The sequence below is a fragment of the Podarcis tiliguerta genome (assembly GCF_965153285.1).
Source record: "Podarcis tiliguerta genome assembly, chromosome: 8".
Classification (NCBI taxonomy): Eukaryota; Metazoa; Chordata; class Lepidosauria; order Squamata; family Lacertidae; genus Podarcis; species Podarcis tiliguerta.
The window spans coordinates 79877359-79889602 of record NC_139541.1 but is presented as its reverse complement, the minus strand read 5'-3'; the positions used below and the strand labels follow the sequence as shown (position 1 = coordinate 79889602).

Below are 12244 nucleotides of genomic sequence, written 5' to 3'. Positions count from 1 at the left end.
TGGCTTGCGAACGCTGTGGCTTGCGAATGTGCATCCCACACGGATCACGTTCACAACCCAAGCGTCTTCTGTACCGTTACATATTGATTTAAACTTGTACTTTTACGTGCTCTTTTCTAACTAAACAGAAATAAACCAAAGTAGAATCAAATGAACTAAACTAGCAAAGTGGTTGGGTGTCAGAGTTGAATACGGGTGGCAGGGGTCCCTACCAGTGGCGTAGCGTGGGTTGTCAGCACCCGGGGCAAGGCAAGTAATTTGCGCCCCCTAACCCGGGGCAAGGCAAGTAATTTGCGCCCCCCCCCGCTGCACTGTCCCTCCCCCAGATAGTCCCTCTCTCTCTCTCCGCACCGCACGCCTGGCACCCTCCCCTCCACAGTGGGCGGCGACCCGGCGGCTCGGATCCGATTCGCACAGCCAGCACTGCAGTGAGAGAGAGTGAGTGAGCCAGGTAGGGGCAGAGAGCTGCGAGTGCGAGCGCCCCCCCCCCGATGTTGCGCCCGGTGCGGCCGGCCCCCTCTGCAACCCCCACGCTACGCCACTGGTCCCTACCCCCACTCAGCCAGCGAGCTAACTGAATGAGGTGCCCCCATTTGTTATAAAGCACATTTCTAACCTCCCCATCATCATAAAAGCCTCAGGGCAGGGATGCGATACAAATTGCACTTCCCAAAATATACGTACCACAAAACAATCAAAGTAACTAACAAAAGAGGGCAAATACAGCAGACATCTTAAAATTACCAAACAAAAACACAAACCAGCTAACTTTCTGACTGAAATACTGGTACCTTGTTAGCACCCAAGGAAACAAAGTGACCTAACCGGGAGCTATATATAAACTTATTTCCAAATATACTAATGTCGTTTATTTATTTTTTATATCTTTCGCAAAACTCATATACCACTTGATTCTGTGAAAAAACCTCCACGCAACCTAGGAGTCACCTGACTTATAAGTAGGCCTAGAATGTTTATTTGACTAATCAGGTAATCAGTTTAAAATTTCACCTTCTAAGAAATAAATATTTACCGCAAAAAGAGGTGCCCCCACTTCCTATCTATGCCATCTTCAGCTCTGTGGAGAAAGTCTGAGCTAGAAACATGGCACATAAAATATAATCTTGCAATGCATTCTACTTGGTGGGGTCGCTTGTATATCTAGGTTGTCCTTGGCTCCCAAAAAAGATGATTAATTTTTAGCTGCAGCCAGGAAGTGCCTTGGCATTTTGGGATGGGACAAAATCTCCTCCTTTTCCCCCGTCTTGCTTCAGAAATGTTTTCTCAGCTGTGCGATGCGAGGGCCTGGAAATCAGAAGCTGGTCTGTTAGCAGAGAACTGGGCGGAATGATAGTCTGGGCATGGAAAATGACTCCACTCTTTGCTCCAGGAGGAGAAGCAGAGGTCATAAAGGGAGGAGGGTTCTTTTTCCAATCCAGGCTGGGAGAAGAGACCTGTGTCTCCCTCGTCCATTTTGCGCCAGCTCTGAAAATTGGGTGGGATACAGCGGTCAAATAGGGGCTTGGAGAAGCTGGGAAGGCTCGCTTTCCGAGCCACCTGCCTACACTGGCGGAGGAAGAGGAGTGCGGGAAGAGAGCACTGGCCCCGGCGGCGCGATCCCGGTGGGGTGCCATCGCGGCTGCCCCCCTGCCCGCGCTGGGTGCCACGCTCCCACAAGCGTCGTGCCACGCCCCCAGGACACGTGCCACGCCCCTGGGATGCGTGCCAGCCCCGCCCCTGCCTGCTCTCCCCCCCCCCTGGTGCTGGAGCATGAAGCTCTGCACTGCCTGCCTGATTGCCTTTGGCGAGGTGAGGATACAATACGATATGATAATCTTTATTGTCATTGTCCTATACAGAACAATCTACGTCAGACATTCAGAAACCAACAAGCCTGCTATCCCATCTATCCCAGCCTGGTTAGCCTCCTAAAAAGTCTTATACCCCATAATTGAATACAATATACTCCCACAGATACTACCTTAAAGGTAAAGGGACCCCTGACCATTAGGTCCAGTCGTGACCGACTCTGGGGTTGCAGCACTCATCTCGCTTTACTGGCCGAGGGAGCCAGCGTACAGCGTCCGGGTCATGTGGCCAGCATGACTAAGCCGCTTCTGGCGAACCAGAGTAGCGCACGGAAACGCCGTTTACCTTCCCACCAGAGCAGTACCTATTTATCTACTTGCACTGGTGTGCTTTCGAACTGCTAGGTTGGCAGGAGCAGGGACCGAGCAACGGGAGCTCACCCCGTCGCGGGGAATTGAACCACCGACCTTCTGGTCGGCAAGCCCTAGGCTCTGTGGTTTAACCCACAGCGCCACCCATGTCCTAGAGACTACCTTACACTGTGTTTAAAACCAAAATCGCACTTGAATAGAAACTGTTTCTCAGGATAATTTCCAGGCGAACAGAAGAACTTCATGAGAGTGGGGTCTTTTTTTCTTTCTAATGCCCAGCCCAGGGCGGTCGTAAGCATGAAGGGGAGGGCCAGCTAGCAGACCTTACTGTGGACTAGCAGCTTTGGGGCAGGCCCGTTTGTAAAACAGCCTTGTGCCTTCTCTTTCCCGTGTCTCCCCGATGCCAGCTCTCCTTCCGTTACCCGTTGCCGAATTAACTTGCGCTCCTGAGCTCTGTGCCAACGGCGGAACGTGCCTCAACACCTCACCCGGTTTCCGGTGTGTGTGCCCCCCAGGATGGAGCGGGGAGTTGTGTCAGCACGGTAAGTGGCTTCTTGTTGTTGTTGTTGTTCAGTCGTTTAGTCGTGTCCAACTCTTCGTGACCCCCTGGACCAGAGCACGCCAGGCACTCCTGTCTTCCACTGCCTCCCGCAGTTTGGTCAAACTCATGCTGGTAGCTTTGAGAACACTGTCCCACCATCTCGTCCTCTGTCGTCCCCTTCTCCTTGTGCCCTCCATCTTTCCCAACATCAGGGTCTTTCCCAGGGAGTCTTCTCTTCTCATGAGGTGGCCAAAGTATTAGAGCCTCAGCTTCCGGATCTGTCCTTCCAGTGAGCACTCAGGGCTGATTTCCTTCAGAATGGAGAGGTTTGATCTTCTTGCAGTCCATGGGACTCTCAAGAGTCTCCTCCAGCACCAGAATTCAAAAGCATCCATTCTTCGGCGATCAGCCTTCTTTATGGTTCAGCTCTCACTTCCATACATCACTACTGCGAAAACCATAGCTTTAAGTATACAGACCTTTGTTGGCAAGGTGATGTCTCTGCTTTTTAAGATGCTGTCTAGGTTTGTCATTGCTTTTCTCCCAAGAAGCAGGCGTCTTTTAATTTCGTGGCTGCTGTCACCAATGTGATGTTTGCGTTTACCAATCTTAACAGTCTTAAGGTCTTAGGGACATTTAAAAAAAATAAACAAATGATGGTGTTTACTTACGAGGAAGGAAATAGAGTGTTAGCACTCTCACTTGCAAACTTTGGCAACAGGTGTAAAGTTTTTCAAAGTTGGAAATGCACAAATTTCTGCTTTGGTGAAAGTGTGTGCGTGTTTTTGAGGAGGGATGCGTATGACGTGTTTGAGCACTTAGCTTTGCAAATTTTAAATCTGAATGGGAAATGCTTATTAAACGTCGATCTTTTACTGAGTTCAGACCTTTTAATAAATGGACATGAATTTCAGAAGACCAAGCATACTTAATCATTTATTCCGCAAGCCTAATGTGAGTTCAATTTTTCCACCGAGTAGAAAGGGAACCTCAACTGGATGAAGAAGTGTTTCCTATTTTCCCTCGCATTTTCCTTTTTTGGTGTTTTTCTTACTTATATTTTCTCCTTTATGGAGGTTCTGACCCAAGTTATGCAAAATTCGACTTTGCATCGAGTTAATTTTGCTGATAGACTATATGCCAACTGGATGTTTAAGAAATAAATAAAATAAAAATAAAATGTTGATGTTTCAAACATCAGTACTCGCAGCTAACGGGATGACCTCCTCCCACTTTTTGGGGGGAGTGGAGGACTGATGAGTTTTGGGGACACACATGGATGCTTAAAAATGAGACACAGTCCAAAGATAGGCCCCAGAAATTCTAAACTTCGTCAAAAATATAGACTACCTTTTAAAGTGCAAAGGAGTCAGAGGTTTTTTGGATTTCAGATTCGGGGAATTGGGCTGCCCAAGGTGTTTCCAAAGGAGACAAAGAAAGACAGCTGAAGTTTGGGAACTTCAAAGCTGCAGTAAATGCTAAACTGGTATTAATTTGTTCCAGTGGAATAGCCATGTTTGGGCTATTGCAGCAAAACCAACAAAAACCAAGCCGACTGAGACCTTCCCCCAGCTGTTTTGGACTACAACTCCCATCAGCCCCAGTGTGGGATGGGAGTTGTAGTTCAGAGCAGCTGGAGGACACCCGATTGGTGATGGCTGGGCTGGGCTGACAAGCATGGATGGTTATCTACCGCAGATGCTTCAGTTGAGATTCCTGCATTGCAGGGGATTGGACTAGAATCTCAGGGGTGGGGAAACTAAGGCCTGGGGGCCAGATCCGGCTCAATCGCCTTCTCAATCAGGCCTGTGGATGGTCCGGGAATCAGTGTGGGTTTTTACATGAGTAGAATGTGTCCTTTTATTTAAAGTGCATCTCTAGGTTATTTGTGGGGCCTGCCTGGTGTTTTTACATGAGTAGAATGTGTGCTTTTATTTAAAATGCATCTCTGGGATATTTGTGGGGCATAGGAGTTCGTTCTTTTTTTAATCCAAAATATAGTCCGGCCCTCCACATGGTCTGAGGGAAGGCTGAAAAAGGTTGCTGACCCCTGGACTAGATGAGCCTTGGGGTCCCTTCTAACTCTTCTATAATTCATTTACCGTATTTTTGCTTTATAAGACGCACCAGACCACAAGACGCACCTAGTTTTTGGAGGAGCAAAACAAGAAAAAAATTATTCTGAATCTCAGAAGCCAGAACAGCAAGAGGGATCGCTGCGAAGTGAAAGCAGCGATCCCTCTTGCTGTTCTGGCTTCTGGGATAGCTGCGCAGCCTGCATTCGCTCCATAAGACGCACACACATTTCCCCTTACTTTTTAGGAAGGAAAAAGTGAGTCTTCTAGAGCAAAAAATACGGCAATTCCACACGCACTCTTTCTGTGTGGTTTCATTTCCCCCAACTCTGTAACTCTGTAAGCCAGAAACCTTAAAAAGCGACATCTCTGTTCTTTTCCTGAGACAAATTAGGTTCAGGTTGCCGTGACTGCTAGCAGAAGCGCAGTTTTGCAAACCACCGGGCGCTGCGTTAATTCCACTGTCGTTAGATGGCTGTAAAGTTAAGGGATTATTAAGGCGCTGGGATTTCCCTCTGCCTCTGTTGCCGGATCCTCCTAACCGCAGTGCATTGTTTTGCTGACCTCTAGAGGTGACCGACTGCCTCTCCCAGCCCTGCAGCCATGGCGGGACTTGCAAGGACCTCCCTGACGGCTTCAAGTGCCTCTGCCCTCCCCAGTGGACAGGAAAGACCTGCCAGATCGGTGAGGATTTTTGCCCTTCGTTGCCTGACGTTCTGTGGTCCAGAGTTGCTCCTTCCTCCTTGTGTTACATCACCCCCCTCTTCCCCAGGGCCGTCTTTAGCAGATGCAGTGCCGGGGTGCAAATATCTGCCCAGTGCCCCCAAATTACCACGGATTGGGGGGGGGGGAGCTGCGCACTGCCAGCCATATACCGTATCTTTCGCTCCATAAGATGCATCTGACCATAAGATGCACCTAGTTTTTAGAGAACAAGAAAAGAATATATTCTGAACGAAAGTGGATGTATGATTTTTGTAGTTCATGCTGTGGCCACGGACATGATATGTGATTTGATGGAGAGTTTGGGGTAGCCCAGGGTGGGGCTGTGGATTAAACCACAGAGCCTAGGACTTGCCGATCAGAAGGTTGGCGGTTTGAATCCCCGTGACAGGGTGAGCTCCCGTTGCTTGGTCCCTGCTCCTACAAACCTAGCAGTTCGAAAGCACGTCAAAGTGCAAGTAGATAAATAGGTAAACGGCGTTTCCGTGCGCTGCTCTGGTTCGCCAGAAGCGGCTTAGTCATGCTGGCCACATGACCCGGAAGCTGTATGCCGGCTCCCTCGGCCAAAAAAGCGAGATGAGCGCCGCAACCCCAGAGTCGGTCACGACTGGACCTAATGGTCAGGGGTCCCTTTACCTTTACTTCGGGTAGCCCAATGCAAAAATCCTGAGAATCCATGTGGATCCGTGCTTTGTAACCACGTGTTTGTGCCATTGCGGCCCCACAAAACAGTGGATGCATTATTATTTTTTGGTGCAGGCTGTAGCCATGGACATGCTATGTGATCTGATGGTGAATTTGGGGTGACCCACTGCAAAAATCCTGAGGATCCATGTGCTTTTACCTCCCCCCTCCCAGGCAGCCTCCTTTGTCACTAGTGTCCCTTATCTCCCTCCTGATCGCTTGCTGATCAGCTGCTCAGTGGCTTCCTTTCAACACCCCCTTCCCCCTTTCTTTATAAAAAAGCATGATCTGCTTTTCGCCCTTGGGCAATTTGGCTCCAGGGACTACGCATTCGCTGCATGAGATGCACAGACATTTCCCCTTACTTTTTAGGAGGAAAAAAGGGCGTCTTATGGAGCGAAAAATACGGTAGTTAGCGGGGCGCAGCTTCCATCCTAAGCCTCTGCAGGAATCGCTCTCCTCCCGCGGAGGCTTGGGTGGTAAGCTGCACACCCGCCAGCCATATGGTTAGGGTGCAGGGAAAGGGGAGGCCGCTGGCAAAGCCACGCAGCTCCCTCACTCGCTGGGGTGCCCCTGAGAGGCCGGCGCCCTGGCGCGACACACCACTAAACCCTATGGGAAAGACGTCTCCGTTCTTCCCAGCATTCCACCTCCTTGCCCTCCCAACTGGTCCCGTGTGATTTTCCTTTTCTTTCCTGTCCCCAAATCAACACCCCTCTTTCCCTCGCCGCCCCTGCCCTGTTTTCAGCATTCTGGAAGGCTGGGACTTCTTCCTCCTCGGATGTTAGAATGTTTGTGCTCATTCCGCTGCTCCACAGTAGAACTGCCACCTAGGGGAGGTGAAAAACCGGGAGCTTTCAGCCTTTTAACAGGGGCAGCTTTTGGTAATCTTTCGTAATGTGGCGCCCTGTGCAAGGCCAAAATTGGGCGCCCCCAAATGGATCTTTCCCCATTATGGATCTTTTCAATTTTACACCCCCTCGACTCGGCCACCTGCACTGCCCTAAATCCTGTGCTGATACCAGGCGCTTTCTGTGTTGGTTTCAGGTTTTTCTTGTAACTGTGAGGCCAGATACTTGCAAAGTGGCGTAATCTCTTTGGTTTTTCTCCTGAGTCAGCTAGTCTGGAGTCCCTGGGCATGACTTCTGTCCAAGCATGAGGTTCTGAACCCTGACGGCTGCCCTGTTGATTACCGTATTTTTCGCTCTATAAGACGCACCAGACCACAAGACGCACCGTGTTTTTGGAGGAGGAAAACAAGAAAAAAAATATTCTGAGTCTCAGAAGCCAGAACAAGAGGGATCGCTGCACAGTGAAAGCAGCAATCCCTCTTGCTGTTCTGGCTTCTGTGATAGCTGCACAGCCTACATTCGCTCCATAAGACGCACACACATTTCCCCTTACTTTTTAGGAGGGAAAAAGTGAGTCTTATAGAGCAAAAAATACGGTAACTGGTGTGATTTACAGTTGCCACAAAATACACTCTTTTTAGATGGCTTTACAAATCAGACCGCGCACATTGCTGGAGGAAGGGTGCGTTTGGGTTTTAGTCACATACTTAGGCTGAACTCCATTTACAGGAGTATTATATCTCTAGTGGCTGGGTACAACCAGCGAGAGGCAACCCTTAGGCCATCGCGCCCCTGCTTCCTAGAGAAATCTGGCTGATCACTGTTGGAAGCTGTTGGTGCTGTCCTGGGTGGACCTTTGCTCTGATTTGGCTTGGTGTTTCCCATGTTCTTGTTTCCAGATGTGAACGAATGCCAGAAGAACCCATGTCTCCACGCGCGTGGGTGCAAAAACCTCATCGGGGGCTATTTCTGTGACTGTCTGGATGGCTGGACTGGAACAAACTGCAATATCAGTAAGGACGGGGGACCCCAGTAGGGTGCGAAATGCATTCAGAAGTGGGGGCAAAGTAAGCCTTAATCTGGCTGGCGCACTGCAATTTGTACCCGTAGCAAGGAGAAGGGCTGTTACTCAGTGATAAGAACACACCCACACCTTAGCAAGGCTAGGGGGAGACCGGTGCCTGAGACCTCAGAGAGACCTTTGTCCAATCAGATGAGAGAATAGAGCCCTGGATGGGTGACTGGTGAGATTCTGAACCAGGCAGCTATCTTCCTATAGACATAGAACTGTAAGGCTGTCGTCACGCAGCCGCCTTTGGAGGACTGGGGATGCCACATCACAATTCTGGATTTGCATCACGTCAGGGTATAGGAGGGGAGCAAAAGAGAAGGCAGGTGTTAAAATGACGGTTTTAAGCAACAGTAGAGGTTTGGATAAAGCGGGGATGGAGGTGTCATAAGGTGGATTTGTAGACCGGAAGTTGAACACTGCTGCTTTCGAGCCAGACAGCTCAGCTGAAAACCGTCCTGGCCTTTTGCAATCTGCTTGGCTTCCTTCCTGAACATCAGGCGCATGACTGAGGGCAGATCCACACCACCGATTTAAAGCACACCCCACGCACATTTAAAACCCATGACTCCCCCACCAAGGAATCAAGGAACTGTAGTTTGTTAAGGGTGCCACAAATTGTGGCTCTGCGAGGGGAAAACTACAGTTCCCAGAATTCTTTGAGGAAAGCCACATGCTTTAACTCTGCACTGGATGCACTTTCAATGCATAGTGCGGATATGATGTACGACTTTCTCGTTCCGGCAGACATTTTAAGGTGGTGTTTGGTTTTACGGATAAAATGTTTACTGTTTTATTGGCCTGTTTTCCATAGATAGTTTTTTATGTACACCGCTGAGAAAGGGGAATAATCAAGGGGTAAAGAAATGTCTTAAACCAGTGATTCCCAATTTAGCGAAGTACTGCGGACCAGCTGTTTTTCGAAAGTCAAGCCATGGACCCCTTTACTTTTGAAAATTTTGATACCGTATTTTTCGCCCCATAGGACGCACTGGCCCATAGGACGCACCTAGTTTTTTTGGGGGGAAATAAAGAAAAAAAATTATTTCTCCGCCAGGTGCGGGGCTGGAAGAACCAGGTCAGGGAACAGTGGGAAGGCGCACTCCGCCTCCCCGCTGTCCCCCGAGCTTGTGGGGCTGGCGATGGGGAGAAGCGCTGCTTTCCCCACCACCAGCCTCCAAACCAGGTCGGGGAATAGCGGGACGGCGCACTCCGCCTCCCCACTGTCCCCCGAGCTTGTGGGGCTGGGGAGAAGTGCGCTTCTCCCCACCGCCAGCCTCCAAACCAGGTCTCCGCAAGAGGTGGGAGAGCTTCGCGACTTCGCACAGCTCTCCCACAGCTTGTAGAGAGCCACACGAAGCCCAAAGCCTGGGGGCGCTGAGCTCAGCGAGCTCCAGGGTTCGGGGTTGCGCAGCTCTCCCACCTCTTGCGGAGACCTGGTTTGGAGGCTGGAGAGCGAGAGGGGTCGGTGCGCACCGACCCCTCTCGCTCTCCAGGCTTCAGCGAAAGCCTGCATTCGCCCCATAGGACGCACACACATTTCCCCTTCATTTTTGGAGGGGGGAAATGCGTCCTATAGGGCGAAAAATACGGTATCTCTATGGTAGTTTTTGTTATGTGAATTGTGCCATAGAACCCCTAAATGGATTATGTGAAAGCACCCATTGGGAACCACTGTTTTAAATAAATAGTGTATTTCTCTCACGGGAACTGCTTAGAACTTCAGTGATCACACACCCATTCTCTACTTTACCCCCTTATTCCCAAATAGGAGAAAACTCTTGCCGCAGACGATGTCGCAATGGAGGCACCTGCCAGGTAAGTGTGTGGGTGCTCAGGTCGGATTGAAAGAGAAAATTTTCAAAAGCAAGAATTGGGGGCTGCCATTTTAGGGATGCTACCCTGAGAAATCCACCCAACTCTGTGCTGGCAGAGACTTCCCGCCAGGTTATTTTCATCCTCTCAGCCTTGCCGGCTTTCTTGGGACCACTGCCCTGCTGCCGCAGAAGCCCACCAGCCAGTAATCACAAAGTTCAAAGGCGGATTTAGCTCTTTGCTAGCGAAAACACCATCTCCACAGACCGGGCTGAGTGTCAGGCCCAGTTTGGCCCGCCATCTTGATTCAACATGGCGTCCAAACAGAGCCACAGATTGCCTCCCCGCCAACCCCCCAGGAACCCTTGTGCCGACTTTGGCAACGAGATATCAAGAGACGGCCGAACCTATAGAGAACAGACAGGATGGAAACTTTCCAAAATATGTAGTAGATGGGTTGCCTCAGTATAAAGTAGCTTAGGTATTCTAGATCCGTGATATCTGCCAGCCCATGATCTTTCTGTGGGCCTGACGTCTGCCTGGAGGAAGACTTCCACTCACAGAACTCTAGCCCAATGGTTGCCATTAATTTGATTTTGAATTGATTTTCGAATGAATTGGTTTTAGAATGCTGTGTTACTTTTATTGTTGTTAGCCGCTCTGAGCCCGGCTTCGTCTGGGGAGGGCGGAATATAAATAAAAATTTATCTTTTCCACGCACAATTCAAAGTATTGGTGCTGACCTTTAAAGCCCTAAATGGCCTCAGTTCAGTATACCTGAAGGAGTGTTTCCACCCCCATTGTTCAGCCCAGACACTGAGGTCCAGTGCTGAGGGCCTTCTGGCAGTTCCCACATTGCGAGAAGCGAGGTTACAGGGAACCAGGCAGAGGGCCTTCTCTTGTGGAGCGCCCTCCCACCAGATGTCAAGGAGAAAAATAACTACCAAACTTTTAGAAGACATCTGAAGGCAGCCCTGTTTAGGGAAGCTTTTAATGTTTAATACGTTATTGTATTTTAGTGTTCTGTTGGAAGCCGCCCAGAGTGGCTGGGGAAACCCAGCCAGATGGGCGGGGTATAAATAATAAATTATTATTATTATTATTATTATTATTATTATTATTCGTTCTGGTATGGGGAACCTCTTTGACTGCAGATCCCACAAGCTCAACCCAGCGTGGCCAATCAGCTGGATGACAAGGGTTGTGGTTTAGCAATATTTGGGGGGCCAGTTTCCCTTTGTGCAAGTTCATCTGTGAGTTGTCCGCAATTTCGTTTAACGGGATCCTCTTTAGCCCATTTGCATTATTCCTGCATTGCAGGGAGTTGGTCTGGATGACCCTTGGGTCCCTTCCAACTCAACAACTCAATAATAATAATAATAATAATAATAATAATAATAATAATAATAATTTATTTATACCCTGCCCATCTGGCTGGACTTCCCCAGCAACTCTGGACGGCTTCCAACAAAGTATTAAAATACAGTGGTCTGTTAAACATTAAAAGCTTCCCTAAAGAGGGCTGCCTTCAGATGTCTTCTAAAAGTCTGGTAGTCGTTGTTCTCTTTTACATCTTGTGGGAGGGTGTTCCACAGGGCAGGTGCCACTACCGAGAAGACCCTCTGCCTGGTTCCCTGTAACTTGGCTTCTCTGAGAGCCAGTGTGGTGTAGTGGTTAAGAGCGGTGGACTCGTAATCTGGGGAACCGGGTTCGTGTCTCCGCTCCTCCACATGCAGCTGCTGGGTGACCTTGGGCCAGTCACACTTCCTTGAAGTCTCTCAGCCCCACTCACCTCACAGAGTGTTTCTTGTGGGGGAAGAAGGGAAAGGAGAATGCTTTGAGACTCCTTAAAGGGAGTGAAAGGCAGGATATCAAATCTAAACTCTTCTTCTTCTTCTTCTCGGCGCTGGACCTCAGTGACTGGGCAGAACGATGGGGGTGGAGACGCTCCTTCAGGTATACTGGGCCTTTGAGGCCGTTTAGGGCTTTAAAGGTCAGCACCAACACTTTGAATTGTGCTCAGAAACGTAAAGGGAGCCAATGTAGGTCTTTCAAGACTGGTGTTATGTGGTCTCGGAGGCTGCCCCCAGTCACCAGTCTAGCTGCCGCATTCTGGATTAGTTGCAGTTTCCAGGTCACCTTCAAAGGTAGCCCCACGTAGAGTGCACTGCAGTAGTCCAAGCAGGAGATAACCAGAGCATGCACCACTCTGACAAGACAGTCTGCGGGCAGGGAGGGTCTCAGCCTACGTACCAGATGGAGCTGGTCGACAGCTGCCCTGGACACAGAATTGACCTGCGCCTCCA

At 49.6% G+C, this 12244-nt stretch overlaps 1 protein-coding gene across 1 annotated transcript in view; it reads left to right on the top strand.

Annotated features, from left to right (window-relative positions):
- LOC310683496 (uncharacterized protein) overlaps nt 1-12244 on the top strand; it is a gene marked incomplete at its 5' end in the record, with an annotated part of 58799 nt that overhangs the window by 39615 nt on the left and 6940 nt on the right. The window contains 4 exons of the mRNA XM_083453430.1: nt 2588-2722; nt 5367-5480; nt 7954-8067; nt 9895-9941. Coding sequence (XP_083309556.1) covers nt 2588-2722; nt 5367-5480; nt 7954-8067; nt 9895-9941 — 410 coding nt within the window. The remainder of the gene's footprint in view (nt 1-2587; nt 2723-5366; nt 5481-7953; nt 8068-9894; nt 9942-12244) is intronic.